Source organism: Haematobia irritans, chromosome 5 (genome assembly GCF_050003625.1).
Source record: "Haematobia irritans isolate KBUSLIRL chromosome 5, ASM5000362v1, whole genome shotgun sequence".
NCBI classification, from domain to species: domain Eukaryota; kingdom Metazoa; phylum Arthropoda; class Insecta; order Diptera; family Muscidae; genus Haematobia; species Haematobia irritans.
In genome coordinates this window covers 68,839,771-68,851,755 of record NC_134401.1, presented here as the reverse complement: position 1 = coordinate 68,851,755, position 11,985 = coordinate 68,839,771, and the positions used below count along the sequence as shown (strand labels likewise).

The 11,985-nt window shown below is 31.0% G+C and overlaps 1 protein-coding gene and 3 long non-coding RNA genes across 4 annotated transcripts in view; 3 read left to right on the top strand and 1 right to left on the bottom strand.

Annotated features, from left to right (window-relative positions):
* Rtf1 (RNA polymerase-associated protein Rtf1) overlaps positions 1-9,955 on the top strand; it is a 55,374-nt gene extending 45,419 nt beyond the window's left edge. The window contains exons 3-4 of the mRNA XM_075311954.1: positions 8,503-9,690; positions 9,748-9,955. Coding sequence (XP_075168069.1) covers positions 8,503-9,690; positions 9,748-9,854 — 1,295 coding nt within the window. The 3' untranslated portion in view covers positions 9,855-9,955. The remainder of the gene's footprint in view (positions 1-8,502; positions 9,691-9,747) is intronic.
* On the bottom strand, positions 969-2,174 carry LOC142240259 (uncharacterized). The gene is made up of 3 exons (XR_012723208.1): positions 1,907-2,174; positions 1,415-1,841; positions 969-1,350 (listed from the first exon to the last, which is right to left on the bottom strand). It is a non-coding gene; the product is annotated as an uncharacterized LOC142240259 (long non-coding RNA).
* On the top strand, positions 3,017-4,369 carry LOC142240258 (uncharacterized). Its single transcript, XR_012723207.1, has 3 exons — positions 3,017-3,284; positions 3,350-3,776; positions 3,841-4,369. It is a non-coding gene; the product is annotated as an uncharacterized LOC142240258 (long non-coding RNA).
* LOC142240257 (uncharacterized) lies at positions 5,274-6,724 on the top strand. The gene is made up of 2 exons (XR_012723206.1): positions 5,274-5,796; positions 5,862-6,724. It is a non-coding gene; the product is annotated as an uncharacterized LOC142240257 (long non-coding RNA).
* Positions 9,956-11,985: the final 2,030 nt, after the last annotated feature.

The window sequence follows — 11,985 nt, the reverse complement described above, 5'->3', positions numbered from 1 at the left end:
TCATTTGAAGCAGTTCCAGTTAATTGTCCACCTTTTTTTCATTGTTCAGCTTTTTAATGTTTTCAAGAACGTAGAATCCATAATTTTAGTTTTCTGCAAAGAGATATACATTTAGTGACTTCCTTAAAGTTTTATTTCATTTTTTATTTTCACTTACCTATTTTTATATACTATTTGGTTATTTGTCTAAAATTTTCCATTTTTTTTTATTTCTTGCAATTGACCACGAACTTCGTTGCACAAATAAGTATTGAAAACCACATGGTTTTTTCGTTGCATTTTAGGGTAGTGTTTTGTCAAAGTTTTCTCATATCATCTTCAACACCTTTTCAAAGATTTCGTCAACATTTTGGCAAATTGGAAGTAATTCGCAAACAATTTGAAGATGTATTGCAGATGAGCTATTTCAAGTCAAGTTGAATTTATGTTGAAAATTATATTTACCCTCAAACTGAAAAGTTGTTCCATTTGAAAAACGCTCATTCTGTGTTTATTGGGACCCAATAAACACAAACGTTTGAAAAATACTAAAATGCAATAATTTTTCAAACATTTTTTCAAAGGATTAGGGTAATATTCAAGTTGAGAAATTGTTGAGAAAATCGCGTTCTCAACAAAAAACAGACATTACCCTCAACAGTAAATTCAACACAATAGCAATAATCTCTCAATTGTAATCCTCAAATTGAAATGCATTGCTACTCAATAATTTCTCAAACAGTTTTCAATGTGAGACAAATTAAAAACTAATATTGCTGCGAATATTTTCTAAACCACAATTTGCATGAAAGTCAATCCCAGTTCTTACTGAAAGTCAACACTAAATTTCTAGTGATTTTGTACATTTTATTAATTTTTTTCGTTAAAAATATAATAATATTAAAAATAACATTAACAATATAAAAAAATAATAATATGTTATAATACCAATCAAAACATAATTATCTTATTAAAGGTATTAATAACTAAAACTATCAATACAACTTTAAATAACTTAAACATTCTTCATGTATAATTTCCCCCATAATGTTGGTGTCACATAACTATTAATTAATTAATTATTAATTAATATGCTGACAATTTCAAATAATAACTATCGAGGAACTTGCTGGCCTGCGTGTTAGAATAGATTCCATCAAGAGGAATTCACAAAATATCAAACTGATGACGGAATGTAAATTTATGTTATTCACATTTTCATCCAGAAGTTCTTGATTTAGGAACTGTTGCACTTTGTTTTAATTGGTTGCACTTTGCAAGTTTTCTGGAATCTTTTCTTTGTTGTTTCCTTCATCATTTTTTCACCGGTCAACATCTTCCAAGAATATAACATCCAATGATTTTAGTTTTCTGCAAAACAATCGAGTTTTGTGATTTCCATTACGTTTTCATTTCACTTTTTATTTTGACTTACCAATTATAATTACCGTTTTGGATTAATTTCAGTTTTATGTCAATAAAAATAACTGACCACGTACTTCGTGGCACAAAATGTATTGAAAACCACAAAATTCCTCAAGAACGTTGGTGTCACAAAATTGTTGTAAAACTCATTAAAATTCGGGAAATTAGCAAGGAACTTGATGACTAGAGAGTTAGAATAAATTTCCAGCAATTTCAATTCACAAAATATCAAATTAAACCGATGATGCGATGTAAATTAAACTATAGGCGTGATGCGAATTATCACCCAGTAGTTGATATGGAAAAGCATAAATACCAAGTTTAATTCATTGTACTTTGATTTATGGAAACTTTCTCTTTTCGATAAGCCACCATCATTTTTCATTGGTCAACCTCTTAATGTTTCCAAGAATGTAGCATCCAAATATTTTAGTTTTCTGCAATGAGATTTAAATTTAGTGACTTCTCTAAAGTGTTGATTTAATTTTTCATATTGACTTACCAATTATTATAAACTATTTGAAGCAGTTCGAGTTACTTGTCCAACATTTTTTCATCGGTCAGCTTTTTAATGTTTTAAAGAACGTAGAATCCATAATTTTAGTTTTCGGCAAAGAGATATAATTTAGTGTCTTCCTTAAAGTTTCATATCATTTTTTTATTTTCACTTACGTATTATTAGAAACTATTTGGAGTAAATTCAGTTTTTTGTCTAAAATGTTTTTTATTTCTTTCAATTGACCACGAACTTCGTTGCACAAACAAGTGTTGAAAAGCACATGGTTTTTTCGTTGCATTTTAGGGTAGTGTTTTGTCAAAGTTTTCTCATATTATTTTCAACCCCTTTTCAAAGATTTCCTCAACATTTTGGCAAATTGGAAGTAATTCGCAAACAATTTGAAGATGTATTGAATATGAGCTGTTTCAAGTCAAGTTGAATTTATGTTGATAATTATAGTTACCCTCAAACTGAAAAGTTGTTGCATTTGAAAAACGCTCATCCTGTGTTTATTGGGGAAACTAAAAGAAAATAGGGATGCCGGTGCAAAAAAAAAAAAAAAAAAAAATATATATATATATATATATATATATATATATATATATATATATTATATATATATATATATATATATATATATATATATATATATATATATATATATATATATATATATATATATATATATATATATATATATATATATATATATATATATATATATATATATATATTATATATATATATATATATATATATATATATATATATATATATATATATATATATATATATATATATATATATTTTTTTTTTTTTTTTTTTTTTTTTTTTTTTGCACCGGCATCCCTATTTTCTTTTAGTTTCCCCAATAAACACAGGATGAGCGTTTTTCAAATGCAACAACTTTTCAGTTTGAGGGTAACTATAATTATCAACATAAATTCAACTTGACTTGAAACAGCTCATATTCAATACATCTTCAAATTGTTTGCGAATTACTTCCAATTTGCCAAAATGTTGAGGAAATCTTTGAAAAGGGGTTGAAAATAATATGAGAAAACTTTGACAAAACACTACCCTAAAATGCAACGAAAAAACCATGTGCTTTTCAACACTTGTTTGTGCAACGAAGTTCGTGGTCAATTGAAAGAAATAAAAAACATTTTAGACAAAAAACTGAATTTACTCCAAATAGTTTCTAATAATACGTAAGTGAAAATAAAAAAATGATATGAAACTTTAAGGAAGACACTAAATTATATCTCTTTGCCGAAAACTAAAATTATGGATTCTACGTTCTTTAAAACATTAAAAAGCTGACCGATGAAAAAATGTTGGACAAGTAACTCGAACTGCTTCAAATAGTTTATAATAATTGGTAAGTCAATATGAAAAATTAAATCAACACTTTAGAGAAGTCACTAAATTTAAATCTCATTGCAGAAAACTAAAATATTTGGATGCTACATTCTTGGAAACATTAAGAGGTTGACCAATGAAAAATGATGGTGGCTTATCGAAAAGAGAAAGTTTCCATAAATCAAAGTACAATGAATTAAACTTGGTATTTATGCTTTTCCATATCAACTACTGGGTGATAATTCGCATCACGCCTATAGTTTAATTTACATCGCATCATCGGTTTAATTTGATATTTTGTGAATTGAAATTGCTGGAAATTTATTCTAACTCTCTAGTCATCAAGTTCCTTGCTAATTTCCCGAATTTTAATGAGTTTTACAACAATTTTGTGACACCAACGTTCTTGAGGAATTTTGTGGTTTTCAATACATTTTGTGCCACGAAGTACGTGGTCAGTTATTTTTATTGACATAAAACTGAAATTAATCCAAAACGGTAATTATAATTGGTAAGTCAAAATAAAAAGTGAAATGAAAACGTAATGGAAATCACAAAACTCGATTGTTTTGCAGAAAACTAAAATCATTGGATGTTATATTCTTGGAAGATGTTGACCGGTGAAAAAATGATGAAGGAAACAACAAAGAAAAGATTCCAGAAAACTTGCAAAGTGCAACCAATTAAAACAAAGTGCAACAGTTCCTAAATCAAGAACTTCTGGATGAAAATGTGAATAACATAAATTTACATTCCGTCATCAGTTTGATATTTTGTGAATTCCTCTTGATGGAATCTATTCTAACACGCAGGCCAGCAAGTTCCTCGATAGTTATTATTTGAAATTGTCAGCATATTAATTAATAATTAATTAATTAATAGTTATGTGACACCAACATTATGGGGGAAATTATACATGAAGAATGTTTAAGTTATTTAAAGTTGTATTGATAGTTTTAGTTATTAATACCTTTAATAAGATAATTATGTTTTGATTGGTATTATAACATATTATTATTTTTTTATATTGTTAATGTTATTTTTAATATTATTATATTTTTAACGAAAAAAATTAATAAAATGTACAAAATCACTAGAAATTTAGTGTTGACTTTCAGTAAGAACTGGGATTGACTTTCATGCAAATTGTGGTTAGAAAATATTCGCAGCAATATTAGTTTTTAATTTGTCTCACATTGAAAACTGTTTGAGAAATTATTGAGTAGCAATGCATTTCAATTTGAGGATTACAATTGAGAGATTATTGCTATTGTGTTGAATTTTACTGTTGAGGGTAATGTCTGTTTTTTGTTGAGAACGCGATTTTCTCAACAATTTCTCAACTTGAATATTACCCTAATCCTTTGAAAAAATGTTTGAAAAATTATTGCATTTTAGTATTTTTCAAACGTTTGTGTTTATTGGGTCCCAATAAACACAGAATGAGCGTTTTTCAAATGGAACAACTTTTCAGTTTGAGGGTAAATATAATTTTCAACATAAATTCAACTTGACTTGAAATAGCTCATCTGCAATACATCTTCAAATTGTTTGCGAATTACTTCCAATTTGCCAAAATGTTGACGAAATCTTTGAAAAGGTGTTGAAGATGATATGAGAAAACTTTGACAAAACACTACCCTAAAATGCAACGAAAAAACCATGTGGTTTTCAATACTTATTTGTGCAACGAAGTTCGTGGTCAATTGCAAGAAATAAAAAAAAATGGAAAATTTTAGACAAATAACCAAATAGTATATAAAAATAGGTAAGTGAAAATAAAAAATGAAATAAAACTTTAAGGAAGTCACTAAATGTATATCTCTTTGCAGAAAACTAAAATTATGGATTCTACGTTCTTGAAAACATTAAAAAGCTGAACAATGAAAAAAAGGTGGACAATTAACTGGAACTGCTTCAAATGATTTATAATAATTGGTACGTCAATACGAAAAATTAAATCAACACTTTAAAGAAGTCACTAAATTTAAATCTCTTTGCAGAAAACTAAAATCTTTGGATGCTACATTCTTGCAAACAATAAGAAGCTGACCAATGAAAATTGAGTGGCTTATCGACAAGAAAAAGTTTCCAGAAACATTACAATGCAACCAATTAAAATTGTTAAAAACAACAAATTGTTGAAATCAACAACTTCTGGATGAAAATGTGCATCACATCGTCAGTTTAATTCATATGCTATTATCAGTTTAAAATGGATAGTTTGTGAATTCCTTCGGCTGAAAATCAATTCTCACACGCGGTCCAGTACGTTCCTAATTTCAAATTGCTCGCATGTTAATAAAAGGAAGGAACCAAACGGAAGGAAATCGAATTATCAATGCAAAAGTGTTTACTAATAATGTTTAAGATATTTAAAGTTTTGTTGTTTGTTTTTTTTTTTTTTGTTCTTATTTGTTGACGAAAAAACCACATGGTTTTCAATACTACTTTGGACAACAAAGTTCGTGGAAGAAATAAAAAAATGTGGAAATTTTTTAATAATCAATTGAAATTGCTTATAATAATTGGTAAGTAAAATTAAAACACGAAATGAAAACTTTAAGGAAGTCACTAAAATCAAATCTCTTTGCAGACAACTAAAATATTTGGATGCTGATTCTTGGACACATTAAGAGACTGGCCGATGAAAAATGATAGTGGCTTATCGAGAAGAGAAAGTTTCCATAAATCAAAGTGCAACCAAAAAAACTTGGTATTTATTCTTTTCCATATCAACAACTACTGGATGATAATTCGCATCACATCGATAGTTTAATTTACATCGCATCATCGGTTTAATTTGTTATTTTGTGAATTGAAATTGCTGGAAATTTATTCCAATTATCTAGTCATCAAGTTCCTGAAAATTGCCAGTATTTTAATAACAACAATTTTGTAAAACCAACGTTCTTGAGGAAAACACGAAGTACGTGGTCAGTTGGAAGAAATACAAATTGGCAAGTCAAAATAAAAAGTGAAATGAAAACATAATGGAAATCACAAAACTCAATTGTTTAGCAGAAAACTAAAATCATTGGATGGTATATTGTTGGAAGATGTTGGCCGATGAAAAACCGATGAAGGGAACAACAAAGAAAAGTTTTCAGAAAACTTACAAGGTGCAACCAATTAAAACAAAGTGCAACAATTCCAATATCAAGAACTTCTGGATGAAAATGTGCATTACATCAATTTACATCCCGTCATCAGTTTGATATTTTGTGATTTCCTCTTGCTGGAATCTATTCTAACACACAAGCCAGCAAGTTCCTCGATAGTAATTATTTCAAATTGCCAGGATATTAATTAATAGTTATTTGACACCAACATTATGGAGGAAATGGAATTATACATGTAAAAATGTTTAAGATATTTAAAGTTGTATTCATAGTTTTATTTATTAATACGTTTAATAAGATAATTACATTTTGATTGGTATTATATTATTATTTTTATATATTATTAATGTTATTTTTAAGATTATTATATTTGTTAACGAAAAAATAATAAAATTTACAAAATCTCTAGAAATTTAGTATTGACTTTCAGTTAGAACTAGGATTGACTTTCATACAAATTGTGGTTTGAAAGTATTCGCAACAATGCTAATTTTTTATTTTTATCACATTGAAAACTGTTTGAGAAATTATTGAGTAGCGATGCATTTCAATTTGAGGATTACAATTGAGAAATTATTGATATTGTGTTGAATTTTACTGTTGAGGGTAATGTCTGTTTTTTGTTGAGAACGCGATTTTCTCAACAATTTCTCAACTTGAATATTACCCTAATCCTTTGAAAAAATGTTTGAAAAATTATTGAATTTTAGTATTTTTCAAACGTTTGTGTTTATTGGGTTTACACACATAAGGTGAGTATTAAGTTCGAGGTTAGCCGCTAAAGTGAAAACTAAATCAGTAAAAAAAGGCATACAATTATACATATTTGTTGCAAATTATCACAAAGTTTGTATTCCTTAAAATGGATATTAACCCTGGACAGTCATCCTTCGTCAAAATGACGACGCGAAATTTCATTTTCGGTTTAAAATGCATTTTAGTCGATTGGGAAATGATAAATTTAAGTTATACTAATTCAACAAATGTATAAATTTTTGTTTTATACTAATTAAAAACAAATTGAATAAGAAAATAAAGTGAATTTTTGTTGTTATTTTTGCTTACGATGTAAATTATAGCGTCTTGAAATAAGCCGTAGTCAAAATGACGAAGGATGACGTTTGTGTACAAAAAATAAGGATGACTTTCCAGGGTTAAAGAAAAGTAATCATGAAAAAATTACGATTTTAGCGGCTAAACTCGAACTTAATACCCACCTATACATGTGAATGACGGGCCTATTCGAATGAATTCCGTAGACGGCTCAATTATCGACGGCGTTACCTAGTTATCGACCCATATATATGTGCCGCAGGTCTTCGGCCTATATATGTGGAAAGACAATGGAGGCCCACGACACATATCTTATGGGGGATAATATTATTTTGCTATTGGATGCATTTTTTTTTTTGTCATTCAGCGGGAGCTGGAGCATCCATAGGCAATGGTGGTGGTCGTATGGAGCCCCAGATTATGGCCAATGGTGGTATTTTTTTTCGTACGTATGCGCCAATGTAGGTTATGTGGCACAAAGGGAATTGTTTTCTTGATGCAGGGCCTATGAGGAGTCGGCCAGTTAGTTATTTATGCGGATTGTGTGTCCGGCAGCTTAGGAAAACAATTTGATGCTTTTATGCGGCAATTTACGCTGCAAATTATATTTTTTTATTATTTTCGGTATTGTTGCTTGCGGCGGGTTGAGGACCGTCCTGAGAGAGGTTGAGTATGCCGGAGGGCCAAGCCTAGTGCTATATGGGGACATAACACTATCTGCAAAAGGATAAAACAATAAATTCAGAGTACTATTGCAACCTTTTGGATCAATTAAATGTACAAATTCGAGAAAAACGTTCTGGCTTACAACACAAAAAAAAATATATAATCAAGACAAACCACCAGCGGATTAAGTGTATTGAAGTTTCAGGAGATTATATTGAAAAATAAAAATATTTTTTAAAAACTAACTTCTCTTTCATTGATTGGCTAAGAAGTTTCCAAACCGCCCTCGTATATTGGGAACATGTAGTACGTATTTATTATATTAAATTAATATATTGAATCAAATTAATAAATTCGAAATTGAAACTTAAGTGTACAAACTTTAATTTATTTCAGAGGAAGAAGAAGCTAAACGACAGGCAGCAAAGGACAAAGAAGACGATAAGGAAGACGACAAGGAAGAACTTGAAAGCGTTACTGGTGGAAAATCATCCATTAAACTAAAGGCTTCTGAAATTTACTCTGACGATTCAGGTAGCAGCGAATGGGACGAAGATGATAAGCCTTCTGAAAAACGATCCCAGACCAGTAGTAGCAAATATTCGAGTGACAGCGAAGGAGAAGATCATGCAGACATTGAAACTAAATTCATAACGACGAGAGAAGAACTTAATAAAATAAGACTCTCCAGATTCAAAATGGAACGGTTTATAAATCTGCCGATATTCGAAAGAACTGTAATGAATTGCTTTGTTCGTATTAGCATAGGAAATAATGGACAAAAACCGGTCTATAGAGTTGCAGAAATAGTAGGGGTCGTAGAAACGGCGAAAATTTATAACTTGGGAAGAACAAGGACAAACAGAGGACTGCGCCTAAAGCACGGAACGCAGGAAAGGGTGTTCAGACTTGAATTTATTTCAAATCAAGAATTCACCGAAAACGAATTTAAAAAGTGGCAAGAAATATGCCAACAACAAAATCTGCAAATGCCACTATTGAGCACAATTGATCGGAAAATTGCAGATATTAGATTTGCTTTAAACTATGAGTTCAAAGATGAAGACGTCGATAAAATCATAGAGGAAAAAAATAGATTTAGGAATCGACCCACAAATTATGCTATGAAAAAAACTTGTTTAATGAAAGAACGAGATGCAGCCTTGTTACGAGGAGATTATGAATTATCTCAAGATTTAAGCCAGCAAATAGAAGAACTTGAGTGTCGAGCGTCGGAGTTAGACAAACGTAGATCGAGCAGTATAAGTCTCATATCGTACATTAATGATAGAAACAGAAAACGAAACGTTGAAGATGCTGAAAAAGCTATAATGGAAGAAGCTCGTGCAAATAAGGGACAAAGAATATCAGATCCTTTTACCAGACGGATAACTCAGCCTCGCATGGGATTTAAGCAAACTACCGATAAAGAAATTGATAATATCACTGGCGACAAAAAATCTACTAATATTCAAAAGACAGTTGAAAAACCTGCAGACCATTTGAATACAACTAGAGATAAATCAAACTATAATCTATACTCGTTGCATGATTTCGATATCGATTTGGACGTAGCAGTTCCGAGTAAGTACTTATTTCGAAGTATAGAATAATAAGTATATTAATATAGATTCATTTTAGTTAACGCTGTCAGCAATTTGCCGAAACCTGTTCCCAAATTGAATGAGACGACGACCAAAAGATCACTTAATTTAGAAGATTACAAGAAGAAGAGAGGACTCATATAAGCAGATTAAATTGAACCATGCATTAAAGTAATATCGCTTAACATATATGGGTCAAAAACGCGATTTATATATTAAAAGCAACAGAAATTTGTCCACATAAAGTCGTTTTATTTATTTGGATAGTTGTTTTTGTTTGGCATCATTAACTTTTGTGTGTAGCGTCCACGAAAATCAAAAAATCACAGCGAATCTAGAGAAGTTGTAATGGCAACTGTTTTCTATTGGTAATTTAGAATTTATTTATTTATCATTGTGATATTTCTTTTTTGTAATGAAATAATTTATCAAGCTGGAGGTCTGTATGTTTTTCTTTATTTGTCGATATTTCGCCTTAATCGGTAAGGCATTTTCAAGACGACCTACCAAAATAACATAAAACAAATACATAATAAGCAAAATATAACTACATTCTTTTACATTATATTCTCTTTTTTCATTTCATTAATAATATGGACAAAAAACACAAACAACACATAAAGTTTATTTATCAACCTGGGGGCTAATCACGGCATTCGATATCGAATTCATAATCGTATCGAAAAAATTGTCGATACGATTAAAAGTTTGGATCACGGCATTCGATCGAAATTTGATGCAATTTCTCTAGAATTGCCAACAGCAAAAAACGAAGCAGAACAAAATAGAATGTAGAAAAACATGTTTTTTGAAGATTTCAAAGTAAATTGCACTGCGTTATATCTTATGGACCCACATCTCTTTTTACATTCCTCCGAATTCCTAATTGGAGGATGAGATGAATATAAGATAATTCGGCGACAAATAAGGAATAAAAGTGCAGTCCACATTGTTATTGGTGTAAGTACATGGGTTTGAAATGGTGTGCACTGTTAGAATGTCACCTTTGGAGGCTCAATGGACGATTTCGGCTGACGAAGGAGGCGTTCAAATGGAAAATAATTTTTGGTTGCATGTCAACGTCAATTCTATCCCTTTACAATTGTCTGCCGTCTTGAAACTTTTTGCCGATGGAAGCCTTCATCATTCACTATTCTTACAAGGTGGTCCAGAATAGAACTCGACCGAAGCGAGTTTTTTGGCCCAAGCCGATGTTCGGCAATAATCGACCGAAGCCGAAGTAGATTATTTTCCTCGAATTTGAAATTAAAGAAATTTGGTGTTTCTTAGTTCAATATCAGAATATTTGCTTACGGTGACCCTTATGCAACAAAGGAGCAACTCATACACCAGCCAGCACAATCGTTTCCCAGAGGATGTCCATCCCGTGGCCCTTGATGACACATTTTAGATTCTCTATAAACTCCCTACATCCATTTTCTAAAACGCTCACCGAAGCTCCACTATCCAATAAATCTCTAATTTCCATATTTTCTATCTCAACATTCGCAAATATTCTTGGATCTTTCCTAATACTCATTTTTTATTGTTTCAATAACCATCTTAATTGTATTTCGCTTTTCAGCAAACTTTAGACGAACCTTTGGTACTTTTGGGCCCTTAACCTCACCTTGTGAGTCATCTCGGAAAATCCGGTCACGAACTAGATCATAATTCGATTTTCTAATATCCAATGGTACGTAATGTTGCATCCTCGGTTCATAAAACTGAAGATTCGTACTAACTTAATTTTCCACTATATCCTTCATTGTTATGGTCCTAAACTTAGTTTGTAGTATTACTGTCGCTTCTCGGGGTTCTCGCTCGGACGTGGTCCCCCTCCAAACTCCGCGCCCTTGCTGCGGTTTCCCTGTTGACACACAGGACATTTCGGTGTCGTGAAACCAAGTTTCTCACATTTATAGCAGAACAAACTTCTAACTGTCGATTCGCAATCCCTAAATCCGTACCATGATTTACGACAATTCCAGCACAAAAGCGCTCCATTATTTTGTCGATTTAACTGTAACGCCTCTATTTCCTCACAATCATTTCCATAACCATCCGATTCCGAATCAATTTCCGATACTTCCTGGTACAATCCGTTCACCTGTCTTAATGGGACGCGCCGACTGAACCATATTTCTCATGTCCCTTTTCGGGAAATTCCGTTCTGCCTCGTTACATTCTATTCTCAGCTGTTCTACCGACGAAACTTGAATCGGATATACGATACGACCAACGCTTTCCTTTACATTTTTCTTCATTGTCTTGA